Below are 19,433 nucleotides of genomic sequence, written 5' to 3'. Positions count from 1 at the left end.
ACATAAAATGCTTCCTTCAGCCTCTGCCTGGGACGTGTCATGTGCTCGGGAGTAGGACAAGCTGCTCTAGCCTCTCTTTCTCCTCTGATCACCACTTTCTCATGCGTTTTTTTTCCCTTCTCCTTGCATGCATCTTGCATCTATCTTTCTTTCTCTCTCTCTCTCTCTCTCTCTCTCTCTTCTATTTTTCTCTTTCTTTGTTCCTCCTTTGCAGAGCTAAAACATGAAGTTTGGGTACATTTTTAGTGCATTTATTACAATTTTATAGTTCTATTCATAACTTAAAACCAAGTGGGCTTAGTATTTTCTGTGTCTCTTTAAAATAAGCTCCACATTTACTGAGCTAAAATTAGAAGAAGATATTTATTATGTCTGTGTGACCCTCAGTGAGTTAACCCGGTGGTTCCCAAATTTGTGCATCAGAATCACATGGGATCTTATAAAAATTCCAAAGCCCAGGCTACATACCAGACCAGTTAAATTACAATATCTAGGGGTTGGACACAGGAATCATGGCCATTGGAGCTCCCGCATGATTCCAGTGTGTAGACAAGTTTAGGATCTACTGGATTAATGGCTTTCTATTCCTTCCATGTTGTCTTACCTACTTGAGCATGTGACTCTGGATCCTGGCTGTATATTAGAATCATCCAGCAAGCTTCCAAATAATACTGCTGCTTAGACCCCACCCTGGGTGAGGCCTGAGTATTTCTAAGTAAATATTAAGAGAGTGGTTTACAGAAATTGACATCCTGGTAGCTCTTGTGACTAGGGTAACTCTACTCATCTCTGCCCAGGTTCCCCCTCAAATTAAAATACTTTCCGCTCTCGTTTCTGAGAACTGTCCCTGTCTCCTTCCTGTCGGAAGCTGAATGTAAGGGAGAACGATGCTGCACTGATACATTTTTTACTTGTTTTGCTCTCAGTATGGAATCGTGCTGGACGCAGGCTCTTCCCACACAAGTCTGTACATATATAAGTGGCCAGCCGAAAAGGAGAATGACACAGGAGTGGTGCATCAGCTAGAAGAATGCAAGGTGAAAGGTAAGATGGAGAAAAAGAGAAGGGGAGGCATTTGGGGCACAAGAACATGAGAGGTTTGTGGCAAGCAGAACACAAGAGGAAAAAGAGGCTCAAGTGTAAGAAGCCAAGTGAAGAATGGTGGAGCTGTTGTTGTTTTGTTAATATTACAGAAAATGATGTTGAAATCAATCCTGAATGAGTAATCCCTTGTAGAATAAGCAAATTTAAAATAACTTAGTCATAGTAGCTTCCATTACCAGGACACTTCTGTATATCATGAACTATGAACTGAACTTTGTAATTTTATTTAATTCTCACATCTCCTTTTGAGATGCGCATTATTGTTCTTTTTTAAAAAATTTATTTTTATTTATTTGAAAGATAGAGTGAGAGTAGTAGAGAGAGAAAGACATCTCTGCCTATAGGTTCATTTTGCAAATGGCTACAAGGGCTGGGACTGAAGCCAAGAGCCCTGAAGATGCTCAGATCCAACCAGGTCCCGCATGTGGGTGGCAGGGGCCCCATTACTTGGGCCATCTTCTGCTGCTTTCCCAGGCATATTAGCAGGGGTCTGCATTGGCTGCAGAGCAGCCAGGACTCAAACTGGAACTCCAGTATGGGATGCTGATGTTGCAAATGGCAGCTTGACCTGCTGCACCACAATGCCACCCGTATCATTCCTAGTTTTTAAACAATGAGGACACCAAGATTGATAGAGATTGTAGCACTTATTTGGATAACTTGAGCTAGTAAATTATGGGACTGGGATTCCAAGCAAAGTATACCTGACTGCAAACTCATGTACCAGCCAGTAGTTCTCCAATGTGACACTGTCAGAACTACTTGGAGGGGGTTAATGCACATATGCTGTGCCTAACCCCCCCAGGATTTCTGAGCCTGCATATCTGAGGTGAGGCTTGAGAATGCATTTCTAACAGGTGTTCAAGTGATGTTACCTTGGTTGGTCCAGGGTATCTCTTCGCTCTTAATCTTTCCACTCTGATCTGCAACATGAAAGAACCTTTTGAAGGTCTTTAACCTCTGTATAGGCAGGAAAGAACAAATTGTAGACTATTGGGGACGGGTAAAAAACCCTGTGGACCATTTAATTCTTGTTTTGCCAAGAAGGAAACAAAAACCTGGAGAATTAGTGCTCTTCAAGTAGCAAAGAACCCAGACAACAGTCTAGATCTCCTGACTGCACTCCGGCCTTTTGCTACCCTGAAGCACTATATTACACATTTCTTTTCTCATTAGTTTTCTTTCAAGGTCACAGTGCAACTTAGAATTGTTGACCGTTGTCCCTCCAGACGTCACCACATTGTACCATAATCTCTTTGACCTTTATCTCTCATGGTCCTTTTTTTTTTTTTTTTTTTTTTTTTTTGATTTGAGAGGCTGAGAGAGAGAGAGAGAGAGAGAGACAAACAGGCAGATAGAGCTCCTATCTGTTGATTTACTCTTTAAATGCTGGGGGCTAGGCCAGGGCTAGAGCCAGAAGCTGGGAATGCAATCCAAGTCCCTCATTTGGGTGGCAGAAACCAAATTATTTAGCCATCACTCTTCTTTCAAAGATGTGTATTGGTGAGAAGCTAGAGTCAGAAATCAGCACTAGGAATCAAACTTAGGTGCTCAGGCTTAGGACACAGTTCAAGATTTATTTATTTATTTGAAAGTCAGAGTTAGAGAGAAGGAGAAACACACAAAGAGCGATCTTCTATCCACTTGTTTACTTCCCAAATAGCCAAACAGCCGGGCTAGACCATGCCAAAGCCAGGGTCTCCCGTGGGTGGCAGGGGCCCAGGGATTTGTGCCATTTTCCACTGTTTTCTCAGGCACATTAGCAGGGAGCTGGGACTGAGAGTCAAGCATCCAGGATTCGAAGCAGCACCCAGATGGGATGCTGGCACTGCAGTCAGTGATTTAACCTGCTGCACCAGAGAGGTGGTCCTAACACAGGTATCTAAACTCTAGACTAAATGCTGCTCCTCTTTTGGCCTTTTTAATCTAGGAACCCACTTTTTATTTTTATTCAAAAAGGCAACCAAGGTCCCAGAAGATAATTGACTTCCAATTCAAGGGCCTGTTGAGTCCGCTGATTTTTGTAGTTTGTTGATCAAATAGTAGAGAGTAAATGTTTTAAAGAGAGCAAGGCATTCTACCCAGTAGCCTAATATCTTGAGACTTTGACCCCATTAATACTGAGACAATATTCTAACATTTATTTATTTATTTGATTTAAATGAAAGGCAGAGAGACAGAGACGGATCTCCCATCCACTGGTTCACTCCCCAAGTGCCCAGAATTGCCAGGAGTGGGCCAGGCTAAATCCAGGAGTCAGGACCTCAATCTGGGCTTCCTATGTGGGTGGCAGAGATCCAACTACTTGAGTCATCACCTGCTGTCTCCCAGGGTGTGCATTTGCAGGAAGCTGGAATTAAGATTGGAGCCAGGTTTAGAACTCAGGCATTCAGATATGAAGTACTGATCTAACCACTATGCCAAACACCTACCCTCTAATATTTCTTAAAGTCTGAATCCCTCATTTTACTGATTTTGCAAGGGGGCTTAAAAATACTCATGGAAAATTCACATCATCGTTAATTTCATTTTTCCATGAACTTTTTGGAATTCCATCATACCCCTCAAATTTAATTCACTGCCTTCTGTTTAAAAAATTTTTTTTTAATCCTACAGATGGCTTTCTTCTGAGACTCATCCCATGAGTGTTTGGCTTAACAAATGCACTATATTCTCCTTTCAAAAGGGAGAAGTCTCTAGTTAATCAAATACTTAAAGGCAGATTTTCTGAATTGAAACAGTGAGTTGATTACTTAGGAGTTCATTTTCTAATTTTGGTTCAGGAAACAGGCTGTCTGAAAACCTGTGAAGTATCTGGATAACTTACTTGAATAATTTTCTTTAAGGAAATACTTGCTATGAAACACTGATGGTGTGATATTTATTTAAATGTGAGATGAAACTGTTGAGTGTTGAACTCAAAAAACTTAAGGAATCTTGGCTCCAATCCTCTCCATAGCAACAGTTAGTTTTGCTCTAAAACTGGAAAAACAGTTTTACTAGGAAGAACAATGTTGGAGTGGAACATTCACTGGGGGAACATGGATTTTGCTTTCTTTTTAACAAAGAAACTACACCTCAGAAGTTTTAGGGTACTGGTCGGGATTACATAGCTGTTTAGTGGTAGGTGTTCTGTCTTTTCAGTAAGTTAATGTGTCTGGTGCTTATTTTTTTGTTCTAAATGTCATTTTAGGTCATCTAGGAACTTTTGTTCTTAATTAGAACTTTGTTAAGAAACTTCACAAGCAGCTAATGCTTCCATAGTAGTATAGTAGCTTTCTATGAGTTTTTTCGTAATACACATTTTCCATAAACTTTCTGAAGATGCCGCCTGTGAAATTATGCAATTGAATATGAAATTGCGCCATCCAGTGGCAAAGTTATTGAACATCAAACAGACTGAAAAGATAGAACACCTGCCACTAAATAGCTATGTAATCCTGACCAGCCTGATGTTAGGAAATCAAGTTTTACCAAGGCCAGGTCCGATGAGTTACCCTCTAAGTCCAACAAGCCTAATATACATCACATCAAGAAATTGTTTTCTTGTGTTATCTCGGAAAACGTATTTTGTTTCAATATTGTCAAGGTATTTTCTTTTTTTTTTAAAGATTGTCACCATCTTCTACCTCTTTCCCTAGGTCTTGGAATCTCAAAATATGCCCAGAAAGTAGATGAAATAAAAACTTACCTGGCTGCATGCATGGAAAGATCCAGGGAAGTGGTTCCAATCTCCCAGCACCAAGAGACACCTGTTTACCTGGGAGCTACAGCAGGCATGCGGTTGCTCAGGTCAGCAGCATGTAGACACAAGGAGGCCTGGCAGTGCTAGGGCCTCTGAAACGATACACAAGGACCATTCTTCCCTAACACACCAAATTCTTTTTTTATAGAAAGATTTTATTTAATAAATATAAATTTCATAAGTACAACTTCTGGATTATAGAGGTTCTTCCCCCCATATCCACCTTCCCACCCCCAAATTATCGCACCTCCTACTCCCTCTCCCATCCCATTCTTCATTAACTTTCCTTTGTAATTCTCTTTATATACAGAAGATCAGCTCTGTACTAAGTAGAGATTTCCACAGTTTGCACCCACACAGACCCACAAAGTATTAGTACTGCTTGAAGACTAGTTTTACCATTAGTTCTAGTACAGCACATTGAGGACAGAGATCCTACATGAGGAGCAAGTGCACAGTGACGCCTGTTGTTGATTTAACAGTTGACACTCATATTTATGACGTCAGTGATCACCCGAAGCTCTTGTCATGACCTGCCAAAGCTATGGAAGCCTCTTTTTTTAAACTTTTATTTAATAAATATAATTTCCAAAGTACAGCTTTTGGATTATAGTGATCACCCCCCCCCTCATAACTTCCCTCCCACTTGCAACCCTCCATCTCCCGCTCTCCCTCCCATTCCATTCACATCAAGATTCATTTTCAATTATCTTTATATACAGAAGATCAGTTTAGTATATATTAAGTAAAGATTTCAACAGTTTGGATCCACACAGAAACACAAAGTATAAAATAATGTTTGAGCACAAGTTATAGCATTAATTCACATTGTATAACACATTAAGGACAGAGATCCTACATGGGGAATAAGTGCACAGTGACTCCTGTTGTTAACTTAACAATTGACACTCTTGTTTATGGCATCAGTAATCACCCTAGGCTCTTGTCATGAGTTGCTAAGGCTTTGGAAGCCTTGAGTTTGCAAACTCTGATCATATTTTGACAAGACCATAGTCAAAGTGGAAGTTCTCTCCTCCCTTCAGAGAAAGGTACCTCCATCTTTGATGGCCCATTCTTTCCACTGGGATCTCACTCGCAGAGATCTTTCATTTAGTTTTTTTTTTTTTTTTTTTCAGAGTATCTTGGCTTGCCATGCCTAAAATATTCTCATGGGCTCTTCAGCCATATCTGAATGCCTTAAGGGTTGATTCTGAGGCCAGAGTGCTGTTTAGGACATCTGCCATTCTATGAGTCTGCTGTGTATCCTGCTTCCCATGTTGGATCGTTCTCTCCTTTTTAAGTCTATCAGTTAGTATTTGCAGACACTGGTCTTGTTTGTGTGATCCCTTTGACTCTTAATCTTATCATTATGATCAATTGTGAACTGAAACTGATCACTTGGACTAGTGAGATGGCATTGGTACATGCCACCTTGATGGGATTGAATTGGAATCCCCTGGCACGTTTCTAACTCTGCCATTTGGGGCAAGTCCGATTGAGCATGTCCCAAATTGTCCATCTCCTCCCTCTCTTATTCCCACTCTTATATTTAACAGAGGTCACTTTTCAGTTAAGTTTAAACACCTAAGAATAATTGTATGTTAATTAAAGAGTTAAAAATTAGTATTAATTAGAACAACAAAAAATACTAAAAGTGCTAAAGTATTAAGTTGTTCATCAACACTCAGGACAAGGGCTGATCAAGTCACTGTTTCTCATAGTGTCCATTTAACTTCACCAGGTTTCCTTTTTGGTGCTCGGTTAGTTGTCACCGATCAGGGAGAACATATGATATTTGTCTCTTTGGGACTGGCTTATTTCACTCAGCATGATGTTTTCCAGATTCCTCCATTTTGTTGCAAATGACCGGATGTCATTGTTTTTTGTTTTTTTTTTTTTTTTTTTTTTTTTTTTTTTTTTTTTTTTACTGCTGTATAGTATTCTGTAGAGTACATGTGCCATAATTTCTTTATCCAGTCTACTGTTGATGGGCATTTGGGTTGATTCCAGGTCTTAGCTATTGTGAATTGGGCTGCAATAAACATTAAGGTGCAGAAAGCTTTTTTGTTTGCCAATTTAATTTCCTTTGGATAAATTCCAAGGAGTGGGATGGCTGGGTTGTATGGTAGGGTTATATTCAGGTTTCTGAGGAATCTCCAGACTGACTTGCATAGTGGCTTGACCAGTTTGCATTCCCACCAACAGTGGGTTAGTGTCCCTTTTTCCCCACATCCTCACCAGCATCTGTTGTTGGTAGATTTCTGTATGTGAGCCATTCTAACCAGGGTGTGGTGAAACCTCATTGTGGTTTTGATTTGCATTTCCCTTATTGCTAGTGATCTTGAACATTTTTTCATGTGCCTGTTGGCCATTTGGATTTCCTGTTTTGAAAAATGTCTATTGAGGTTCTTGGCCATCTCTTAAGTGGGTTGTTTGTTTTGTTGATGTGGAGTTTCTTGATCTCTTCATAGATTCTGGTTGTTAATCTGTTATCAGTTGCATAGTTTGCAAATATTTTCCCCATTCTGTCGATTACCTCTTCACTTTCCTGACTGTTTCTTTTGCAGTACAGAAACTTCTGAATTTGACGCAATCCCAATTGTTAATTTTGGCTTTGACTGCCTGTGCCACTAGGGTATTTTCCAAGAAGTCTTTGCCTGTGCCTATATCTTGCAGGGTTTCTCCAATGTTCTCTAATAATTTGATGGTGTCGGGTCGTAGATTTAGATCTTTAATCCATGTTGAGTGGATTTTTGTGTAAGGTGTAAGGTAGGGGTCTTGCTGGAAACCTCTTGAGTCCACAAACTCTGACTTTATTAAGACAAGGCTGTAAGCAAAGTGGAATTTCTCTCCTCCCTTCAGAGAAATGTACTTCCTTCTTTGATGGCCCATTCTTTACAACGGGATCTCACTCACAGAGATCCTTCATGTAGGTCATTTTTTGCCACAATGTCTCAGTTTTCCATGTCTGAAATGCTCTCATGGGCTTTTTAGCCAGATACAAATGTCTTAAGGGCTGATTTTGAGGCCAGCGTGCTGTTTAGGGTGTTTGTCATTGTATGAGTATGCTGTGAGGCCTGATTCCCATGTTGGATCGTTCTCTCCTTTTTAATTCTATCTATTATTATTAGCAGACTCTTGGTCTCATTTATGTAACACACCGAATTCTAAAAATCCCAAAGTCCATACCTAAGAAAGAAAATTTCAATAGGCAAGTAAAATTCCCCAACTTTTAGTATGTATAATGGGGTGATTTTAAGAATGTAAAAATAAAAGACCTTTTGCCTATCATCCCATGAGGAATTCAATGGGGAGGGAGCCTCAGAAGAAGACTAAACTATGTACACTGGAATTTGGGGCAAGAGATTTAGCCAATCAACCTCTGAGAGGAGGAGCACCAGAAGTCACTCAAGAGTTATCTCAAGACGAATAATCACCACTAGCACATGTTCATGGGCACCTGTGTGCATCGTTTGTCCTTTTGTTCCTCTTTCATTTATTCAGTGTGTTGAGTACCTTACTCTGTCTTTGTTTTTTTTTTCCCCCAAAGAAACCTTTTATTTAAGGAATATGAACTTCATGCATTTCATAAGTACAATTTTAGGAATATAGCGATTCTTCCCACCATACCTGCCCTCCCACTCCAACTCCCACACCTCCTCCTCACTTTCCCATTCCCAGTCCCATTCTCCACTAAGATACATTTTTGATTAACTTTATACACAGAAGACCAACTCTATACTAAGTAAAGTGTTCAATAATTTGCACACAAAAAAACTGTTCTTCAGCAGTGGAGACAGGGGTTGTTCAAAGTCTTTGCATCTTGAAGTTAATTTCACTTCTTTTTTTTCTAAATAAACTTAATTAAATTTAAAGAAGCACCCAAGAGTGATACATCTTTTGTGAGCACTTAGACATAATTATAATACAACTCTTTGAGGACAGAGGTCCTACATGGAAAGTTAGTGCACAGTGACTCCTGTTGTTAATTTAACAATACTGTTATGTATGATGTCAGTGATCACCCGAGGCTCTTGATATGAGCTGCCTAGGCTATGGAAGCCTTTTGAATCCACGAACTCTGTCAGTATTTAGACAAGGTCATAAGCAGAGTGGGAATTGTCTCCTCCTTTCAGAGAAAACTACTTCCTTCTTTGATGACCCCTTCTTTCCACTGGAGTCTCACCACTGATGTCCTTCATGTAGGACATTTTTACCCACAGTGTCTTGGCTTCCCATGCCTGAAATGCTCTCATGGACTTTTCAGCCAGACCAGAATGCCCTAAGGGTTGGTTCTGCTTACTCTGTCTTTGAATATAAAATTAGGTGACTTGGCCCTCAAGGAAATCAGAATTTCTATACAAGGTGATGAGTTTTTTTTTTAAGTTGTTATTTATTTATTTTTATTTTATTTGAAAGGCAGGAAGATTAAGAGAGAGAGAACGTGATCTTCTATCCGCTGATTCATTCCCCAAATGCCTACAACATCTAGGGCTGGGCCAGTCTGAAGCCAGAAGTCTAAAATTCAGTCTGGGTCTCCCTTGTGGATATCCAGAACCCAAGCACTTGAACCATCACCTACTGCCTCTCAGTGTGCACATTAGCAGAAAGCTAGCTTGGAAGCAGAGGAGCCAGAACTTGAACCAGGCCCTCAGATTAATTCTTTAATAGAGGAGTGTTCAGACTTGCCATGGGAGCACATTGGGCCCTTTGTAAGATGAAAGCAGACCTAGAAGACTTACCAGAGAGGAATATACATGCGCTTAATCACAGAGGACAAGTTGGAGGCTGGGGGAAGGCACTACAGGCCGAGAAGACAGCATGTGTTCAGCAACCAGCTCTTCTTTCAGCACCTGTTATGTGTCAGGGACTCTTTTAAGTGCTGGGGAGACAGCTTTGAACAAGACGATGTCCCTGGCTACATGGAGCCTGATTTCTAATGAATGTTCAAAGGTGGGGAAACATGAGAGATCAGGGTGTATTCAAAGGAAAGTAAATAGTTCTGCACAGTTCTGTGTGTTATAAAATCCTAACCATAGGGGTGGGCGCTGTGGTGCAGAGGGTTAAGGCACTGGCCTGAAGTGCCGGCATCCCATATGGGCGCTGGTTCTAGTCCCAGCTGTTCCACTTCTGATCCAGCTCTCTGCTATGGCCTGGGAAAGCAGTAAATGATGACCCAAGTCTTTGGGCCCGTGCACCCACGTGGGAGACCCGGAGGAGGCTCCTGGCTCCTGGCTTCAGATCGGCACAGCTGCAGCCATTGCAGCCAACTGGGGAGTGAACCAGCGGATGGAAGACCTCTCTCTCTGTCTCTACCTCTCTCTGTAACTCTGTCTTTCAAATAAATAAATCTTTCTTTTTTTTTTTATTGTTTTTTGATAGGCAGAGTGGACAGTGAGAGAGAGAGACAGAGAGAGAAAGGTCTTCCTTTGCCGTTGGTTCACCCTCCAATGGCCGCCGCTGCAGCCGGCGCACTGCGCTGATCCGATGGCAGGAGCCAGGATCCAGGTGCTTTTCCTGGTCTCCCATGGGGTGCAGGGCCCAAGCACCTGGGCCATCCTCCACTGCACTCCCTGGCCATAGCAGAGAGCTGGCCTGGAAGAGGGGCAACCGGGACAGAATCCGGGGCCCCGACCGGGACTAGAACCCGGTGTGCCGGCGCCGCAAGGTGGAGGATTAGCCTATTGAGCCATGGCGCCGGCTCAAATAAATAAATCTTTCTTAAAAAAGTTGTAACAATCATAGCAGCTCATAGTTATTGAGCCCTTGCTGTGAACTTAGCACTGTGCTAGGCAGTTGTTTAACCATCACAACAACTCTATGAAATAAGAATTATTAACTGTCATTAACCAGAGAAAAAGGCTGTGGCTTACAAATGTTGTTAACTCACCTGAAGTCACATTCCTAGTAAGTGGTAGAGCTGGAGTTCTATGTGGGATTCTGAGAAGGCTGGGTCCAGATCACAATGGCCCATGCTAGGAATTTTGGGGGCAATCTTGGAGATAGTGGGGAAGCCATCAAAGTTTGTTACACAACAGGTGACACTGGTAGAGAAGATGAATCAAAGTGAGGAAGGCTAGGGATAACAGCTAGGCATACAGTAGGAAGCCATTAGGACAAGAGATTACAGGGCTCTAATCCAAGTTGGAAGTAGCATCCTGTCACTCCGAAGCCCTCAGTATTGCATAGCCTCGATCTTGGAGGCAATTCATTCCATCTTTATTATGACAACCCGGAAAGACTCTTTCTTTAGACCTCAAGGCCTCAAGCTGACCCAAGAACCAGGGAAAAATATAAGGATTTCCTGAGTCTGGCAGAAGAGGAAGTTGGGTACTTGCCTGAGGTCATTTTCTACCTTATTTCTACCAGAGCCCTAGTTGAAACCTCAGCAGAACTGTATAGTCATGTGGGAGCCACCAGTAATGACTAATATAGCACACATCAGCACTAGGTGTTGTGATAAAACAATGCTGGCTACCACTACCACCATAGTAATTTTATGAACTGTTATCAACTTTTTGAGCCAGAAAACAGTAGAATGAAAATGGCATTTTAATAAGACCAACCTATACAAGGATCAGAAAGATTTGGTTTCTGAGAGAGAGAGGAGTGAGTTAAAAGATTGGTCTTGTCTCATCCCAAAGGAGGGTTCCTCTGACAGTCATATTTAGGGAGCCCCATCTCTCTGCTTATTCCAGTGTTTACTTCCTAGGAACACTGAGCGGAAGTCCTAGCTGAAGTGGGAAGGTAGAATTACTGAAACAAAAATGATAGCTTCAGCTCTTCCTTTGTGTAGGGATGAAAGTGAAACAGTGGCAGACAAGATCCTGGATATGGTGTCGAAGACCCTCGACGAGTACCCCTTTGACTTCCAGGGTGCCCGGATCATCACTGGCCAAGAGGAAGGTGCCTATGGCTGGATTACCATCAACTATCTTATGGGAAATTTCCCTCAGGTGAATAACTCACAGCACCCTTGGAAGTGGCTTTTTGTAGAACATGGCCATTGCTTACCACAGGCAGTGCTTGTGCCACTAGCTAGAATGAATGAGTGAAAGAATGTACTCCCACTTTTGTAAGATTCTCTAGAGGCATAATTCTCTTATGAGAACATCTACTATTGGCGGATAAGAAGCCGTATTTGTACTTTAAGGGGATATAGAGGAAAGTAAAATTCTGTTATTCAGAGTTGCTAATATTTGCCTAGTTCTGTATGTCTTGTGCTGTGCTAAGCACTTTTCCTGTGCTGTTTGACTTCATCCTCAGAACAATAGTATGAAGCTTTCTTATTATCTCTAGATTAGAGTCCCAAATGATATTGAAAGAGGGCACTTATTCTATCCAGGGTCTCACAGTTAGTGAGCAGGTGAGTGGAGAGTTGAATTGAGATGCCCTGTGATACTACTGGACATATCTGCTATTCTACTGTGCTGCTGCCATCTGAGCTCTCTTTGAAGCCTCTCTTTTCTTCCTGTTAATTTGATGCAGACTCAGAAACCTCCAGTGAGCTTTGTCTCACCTTTCTGCCCCTGCTTCTTTGCCTTAGGAAGTTCCTGAGTCCAAGAAATAGTGTTGAAAGCAGGATGCCAAGAGGCTTCTTGTGCTGGTGACTGTCCTCTCTTTCAGAAATCAAGTTGGTATGGTCTGGTCTCACATGAAGAAGAGAAACAAACCTATGGAGCTCTGGACCTTGGGGGAGCCTCTACACAAATCACTTTTGTGCCCCCAAGTAATGAAACTATTGAGTCCCCAGACAACTCTTTGCAATTTCGCCTCTATGGCAGGGACTACAACGTATACACACACAGCTTCTTGTGCTATGGGAAGGATCAAGCACTCTTGCAGAAACTGGCCAAGGACATTGAGGCAAGTATAACTGAATCCAGCCCTGCCCTTCCCACATCTGGGCTTCCAGCCCCCACATCCTGTTGTTTTCTCTTTATAATTCAGTAATTGGTCTGAAGTTGGTTATTGTACTTTCCAAATCTTTTCAGGCAGACTATCATACATCTGGTCGACCCCTGTCAATGATTCCATCCAAACACTTCCCCTCCTTTGTTTGTTTACTGTACTATCTCCAAGGACACCACTCAGAGCCTCTCTTAAGAATTAATTTCTCACCCCTGTGAAGTTGATAATGGAAGTTACATGCTGGAGTACTATTGGAGAGGGAGGAAGGCAGAACACTGCAATTTATAAACCTGTCTAGACTACTTTTTAATTTCTCTTTCCTACACATTACAGGAAACAGATTGTTAGATTTGACCTGGAGAATAGGATTGACAAAAAAAAGCACTTCAGAAAGTAAACAGAATTTATCAACACTTGAAATCTTGTCCCCAGATGCTTTCTGCATTTTTTGAAGGCAAGAAAAGTTAAACATTCTGAATGTCATGCAAGTACTAGGCACACCCTGACAAACAGAGTGAGGGTGTTACATCCATCGCTACTGAAAAGACAACCAATTCTTTGCTCTTCCAAGGCACCCTCTGGTTCTGACAACCACGAGTGGGGGCTACAGAGAGATGCCCACTGAACCTCAAAGCTCCACCAAGCTTCTTACCACAGCAAACCCTTTTCTTCTCTTGTAGTTGTATAAAAAACCACTTTGACACAGAATATAATATGTCACGATGAGCCATAGTCACCCTGCTGTACTGCAAAATACCAGAACCCGTTACTTCCACCGTACTGTGTTTTGGCATCCATTATCCAATCTCTCTTATCCCCTCCCTCGCTCCCTGCCTGGCCTCTAGTAATCTTTTACATTTAGATCAAATGTTTATCCGTATACACACACACATACACACACGTTCACACAGAAATATAAAAGAGGCCATGTGATATTTGGCTATGTCTGACTTATTTCACTTAACATATGATCTCCAGTTCCATTCATTTTGCTGAAAATGTCCAGATATTATCCTTTTTAAGGCAGAAAAATATTCCATTATATATATATATATGTATATATCTATATCTATCACATTTTCTTTATGCATTCATCCAGTGATGGAAACCCAGCTTCATTCCATATCTTGGCTATTGTAAATGGTGCTAAAATGTACATAGAGTGCAGGTATCTCTATACAAAGAAAAGATAAGGAAATGGAAGGGCTGATTGCCTGGTATGGTCAGTTTAAGCTATGAATAATTACTGAAATGTTTCATGTATCCCTTAAAAAAGTACAAGTATTACATGTTAATCCAAAGTTTAGAAATAAAAAAAATACCAGAGAAAACCCTACCAAAACATTTTGATACTGCTGGCGTAAATGACCTAAGGGCCCTGCCAGCTCTTGGAGCTCCTGATTCTCTCCTTGAGGAGTAGAGAAGGGTACTGTATGAAGGCTACTGGGAAACTACTCTCAGGCTCAACATTTTGAGAGTCTTAAAAGTTTTCATTGTGAATCTGCTTCTGATCTATGCGGTCGGGACTAAGCACAAGGGACATTCCAGACTAATGGCATTTCTGGGCCCTGTTTTCACTACATGGACAGTCTATAAATAGACAAATACATTTATATCTGAAACTACTTCTGGTGCCTGTTATACAAACCACCTTCTTCTTCTTCTTCTTCTTCTTCTTCTTCTTCTTCTTCTTCTTCCTCTTCCTCTTCCTCTTCCTCTTCTTCCTCTTCCTCCTCCTCTTCTTCTTCTTCCTCTTCCTCTTCCTCCTCTTCCTCTTCTTCTTCCTCTTCCTCCTCCTCCTCCTCTTCTTCCTCTTCCTCCTCCTCTTCCTCTTCTTCCTCTTCCTCCTCCTCCTCTTCCTCCTCCTCTTCCTCCTCCTCCTCCTCCTCCTCTTCCTCTTCCTCCTCCTCCTCTTCCTCTTCTTCCTCCTCCTCCTCCTCTTCTTCCTCCTCCTCCTCCTCTTCTTCCTCCTCCTCTTCCTCCTCCTCTTCCTCCTCCTCTTCTTCCTCTTCCCTCTTTCTTCTTCTTCCTCCTCCTCCTCCTCCTCCTCTTCCTCTTCCCTCTTCCCTCTTTCCTCTTCTTCTTCTTTTTTTTTTTTTTACTTATTCCCACGGATGAAAAGGACAGGGCATGGACATATTGATGTCAGGGCTAAGTGCTGGGATGTTATAAAATACATATGCATTGTTAAAGTCAGACTGTTCCTTTTGTACCCCAAACATTCACACGTGATGCCTTCAATTGATTTTTCCATTTAGGATACAAGTAATGGAATCCTTAAAGACCCGTGCTTCCACCCTGGATATGAAAGGGTAGTGAACATAAGTGACCTTTACAGGACCCCCTGTACCAAGAGATTTGAGAAGACACTTCCATTCCATCAGTTCCAAATTCAAGGTGTTGGAGACTATCAACGATGCCATGAAAGTATCCAAGAGCTCTTCAATACCAGTAACTGCCCTTACTCTCAGTGTGCCTTCAATGGGGTTTTCTTGCCATCACTTCAAGGGCATTTTGGGGTAAGTTTATGAAACAAAGGGATGATTTTGGTTCCAAGTTATAGAGTATGTGGCTACAAAGGATTTAAATAATAGGATTTCTTTTCCTTGCACAGAATAATAAGTCCAGGTAAATAATTAAGGGTTAGTTCTGTGGCTCAACAATGTCATGACTTGGGATCAGCTTCTCCACTTGCTTCTTGATCTTCCCGTGGTGCTTCTGTGGTAGCCACTGCTTCAAGTGTCATCTTCACATGAAAAGCCAACGTAGGAAAGCAGTTCAGAGGCTTATGTTGCATGCATCTCTCTCCCATTGTGCAGAAGTGCTAACACACATCTGTTCAAATCCTGTTGCCCAGAACTTGGTAAAATGCACACCTCCAAACCAACCTATGATAAAGAGAAATGGATTAATATGATTGGTTTTGACAAATTATTATTCATCCACTGGGGAGTCTTTCTGTTTCCTTCTACCTAGGCAAAAATCAAGATTCTGGAAGCAAGGAAGACGGGGGATGGCTCTGGAATAGGCACCCCTTGGCATCTGCCATAAGTGGCTTCTCAAATGTCAGAAGCAGAAGTAGCAGTCAGATGATTCAGCTGAGGGTTTTCCTCTGTAAAGACATGTGGGGGGCCGGCGCTGTGGCGCAGTGGGTTAAAGCCCTGGCCTCAAGCACCGGCATCTCATATAGGTGCCAGTTCTAGTCCCTGCTGCTCCATTCCCTATCCAGTCCCCTGCTAAGGTCTGGGATAACAGTAGAGGATGGCCCAAGTCCTTGGGCCCCTGCACCCAGGTGGGAGCCCCGGAGGAAGCTCCTGGCTTGCTCTGGCTGTTGCAGCCATCTGGGGAGTGAACCAGTGGATGGAAGACCTCTCTCTCTCTGTCTCTACCTCTCTCTGTAACTCTGTCTTTCAAATAAGTAAAATAAATTAAAAAAAAGACAGGTAGGAAGTGGAGATCCAGAAAAACAGTGAAGGACAGCACCATTTGTATTTCATTTTGAAGAGCTTAGAGATTTTTTGAATCCCAGCTTCAAATTTTTTCTATTCTTAAGTACCCAAGGATAAATTAAAATATTTGAATAAATCTGCCTATTATTCAAATTTCACATTTTAAACCTGGAGACCAAGCATTATTGTAGTCATAATTTAATAGTATATTGTAAAATTGGTCGATGTAGCAAGTGCCAATTATTGACTAAGCACTAGACAAGGCTATTTCCAAAAGTTCATGAAACAGAATTAAAAGATCAAAAAAGCTTTGAAATTCATACATAGTTTATTCATAATGAAAAATTTCAATTAACTTTTTGAAGATCTCTCATAAGCATGCAATTCCAAATTTTTTGCACCAAAATAAACATTTTAATTCTTTTTTCCATGAACTTTTTGAAATCCCCATTATGCCCATTATTTATTCAAGATATCGTTCAAAGAAATAAGGACTTTTGTCTACCTTTGCAGTCTTCCTTCCTTTTCAGAAAATAGATCAGCATGTATGGAATGAGGTTAAATTCCCCTCAAGGACCTCAGAAAGAGAGTTTCTTGCAAAGTCTCTGTCACTGTGGAGAGGGCACAGACCCAACAGTTATCAGACCAGATTTAATTCATGGATTCTTGTGAATTGTGAGCTCTTTACTCCCTTGGTCTCTGGCACAACAATTGGCAGTGTTGTAGATCCTGGCTTACTTTAACCATGGACCAGACCACAGCTTCCTTTTCCCTCCAGATTCCTGGAGGAAATAAATGGTAGGACAATGACTGAAAGAGAAATATTTGCTTATTAGTTGGCCCCAAACTTCAATTCAGAACAAATAAAACCCTTGCTTGAATGGCCTGTAGCTGAGCAGGCACTGGCTACTGACCTCGGACTTTTTGGGCCTGGCACTTGCCTTCTGTCAAGTTCCTAGAAGGGGAAGGAGGGTGCCACAGAGGGAGGCAGAGGCCAGGGTTGCTGGAGATAGCCAAGGTCTTTTTCATTCTAGTACTGCTTGCTAGCTGTTAGGACCTGTTAAGCCATTGAGACATGAATAGTTAATCCAAGCTCAATGAAACTGACCTAAAAACCAGTGGAATTTTTATTGCCCACCCATCATTTGGCTACAAGCCCCTAACCTGGGACATTTCAAACTGCTAAGACAATATATTATAAATAAATGACTCCTCCAGCAGACCTTTCTGCCTGTCCCCACCCACCTTATCAGGGTCAGTGTGCCCTCTGCATGGCCACTGACCTATCCCAACAAGATTAAGAGGAGACACAGCCCACTGCCAGGAAGGCTGAAATTCACTTTCAGACCCCACTGTGTTGTGTGTCTGTCCTAAATAAAACCTCTTCCTCTTTGGCTGATTGTCTCTGTCTCCTTTGGTCCTAAGGAATCCTAAAACCTAACACTAGCAAGGAAATTTGAAGGAAAAGTCATTGAAAGTGGAATGAAAAGTTTATTTTGGTGCCAGTCGTTAAAACGACTTTAAAAAGTAATGAAGGATATGTTTTATGAATAAACTATGCATCCATTTTAAAACTTTCTTCTACCAAAATAAACATCTTTTAATTATACTTTTTCATGAACTTTTTGAAATACCCTCATCTTCAAAATACCTGTGTGTTGACTTTTCAAATTCTCTGAAAGGTTTGCTTCTTGGGGAACAGGGCTCAATTCCAGCCTTTAAGCTTAAGCAAACCCTTCTTTAGAAGGATGGAATTTCTTGCCTTTGAATGTGAGTCTTCCAAACAAGGTAGGGAAGGATAGGGGCTGGAAAAGAGTGGAGGAGCCTTGAGATCCACCTGGGAGCTTTTCTATTTGGTCCTTTTGTCCATCACTGATAATTGTCCTTCAGTCTTCTGAACTTTAGCTTGACAGTCCTTAGATGAGCTCTCTGCCTTCTTCCGAATAGGATCTTTCTTCTCTGGATACAGCCTGAAGATCAGCACTGTCCTGTACCTGTTCATACTTCAGCAGTTTCTTTATGCTTCAGGTTCCAAATCCTACATCTTGAATCATAACCATTTGCAGCACAAGATTCCAGTTGCATTCCCATTATTTCCCAAACCGGTAAGGCTGGGTGTTCTCAAGCCACAGAGAATTTATGGGGGAAGGAATTTTTGCCCCAATTGCATTCAGCACTAATGATCTAATTCTTTGCTTGTACATATAGTATTAAAACCATTAATACTCTTGTCAGCTTCACTACACTTTGACCTTGGTTGCTAGACAGAATCCAATGTTGTAGGCAAATTAGAAACACCAAAAAAGAACAGGAAACATCTGCAGGGAATTATTTTTGAAGTAACTTAGAACTTTTTATTATTTTTTAAAGACTGATTTATTTATCTGATAGTCAGAATTACAGGGAGAGAGGGAGAAACTGAGAGAGACCTTCCATCCACTGGTTCATTTCCCAGATGGCTGCAATGGCCAGGGCTGGGCCAGGCCAAAGCCAGGAGCCAGGAGCTTAATCTGGGTCTCCCACTTGGGGCCATCTTTCACTGCTTAACCCAGGCCATTGGCAGGAAACTGGGTTAGAAATGGAGCAGCTGGGACATAAACAAGTGCCTATATAGAGATGCTGGTGTCACTGGTGGCAGCTTTACTCACTATGCCATGATATCAGCCCAGGAATTATTTTTAAGTTCACAATATGTCATCTATATAAACAAGAAAGGGCAAAACCAAATTCAATACAAAACTGGAATTTCTGAACATTAAAATATATAAATGCATATGTGTTCACACCGATGTGTATATATAAGTTTGAGCTTCCTAGTAGCCAATGGGAAGAATAAGACATAATTAGATTACATAATTTTTATTTCATCTAGCACATTAGATCCCAGTGTTGGGATTCCAAGGGGGTATATTTAAATTTAGTAGAAGAATCAGATTTATTAGCAAAGTAAAAGTACATATTTAAGACAGAGTACAGGTATGCTCTGGAGGGAGGTACAGTCCATAAGGTTTGGGGCCATACCTTTATGTGATCAGGAGGTAAAAGGGGTGGTGCTTTGAAAGTTTTCCAGGAAAGCGAGAAATTTCTCAGAATTTGGTGACTGCCTGATTTCTGAGCTTCTTAAGAAGTCTTAGAAGTGTCATGGTGTCAGGTGCATCATGGGATTGGGGATGTCATCCATGGTAATCTCATTATAATTAACTATGGAAATATGGTCAGCAGAC

At 41.5% G+C, this 19,433-nt stretch overlaps 1 protein-coding gene across 10 annotated transcripts in view; it reads left to right on the top strand.

Annotated features, from left to right (window-relative positions):
• Window positions 1-19,433, top strand: part of ENTPD1 (ectonucleoside triphosphate diphosphohydrolase 1) — a 154,884-nt gene that overhangs the window by 89,701 nt on the left and 45,750 nt on the right. For all 10 annotated transcript variants that reach the window (XM_089314656.1, XM_051824019.3, XM_070057495.2 and 7 more), the window contains exons 3-7: window positions 927-1,044; window positions 4,746-4,896; window positions 11,646-11,805; window positions 12,476-12,715; window positions 15,019-15,279. In XM_089314656.1, the coding sequence (XP_089170782.1) occupies window positions 927-1,044; window positions 4,746-4,896; window positions 11,646-11,805; window positions 12,476-12,715; window positions 15,019-15,279 (930 nt within the window). The remainder of the gene's footprint in view (window positions 1-926; window positions 1,045-4,745; window positions 4,897-11,645; window positions 11,806-12,475; window positions 12,716-15,018; window positions 15,280-19,433) is intronic.

This window comes from Oryctolagus cuniculus, chromosome 15 (assembly GCF_051225735.1).
Source record: "Oryctolagus cuniculus isolate XC-2025 breed Fujian yellow rabbit chromosome 15, ASM5122573v1, whole genome shotgun sequence".
NCBI classification, from domain to species: domain Eukaryota; kingdom Metazoa; phylum Chordata; class Mammalia; order Lagomorpha; family Leporidae; genus Oryctolagus; species Oryctolagus cuniculus.
The sequence above is the reverse complement of the archived record's forward strand: the minus strand, read 5'-3'. Positions and strand labels throughout refer to the sequence as shown.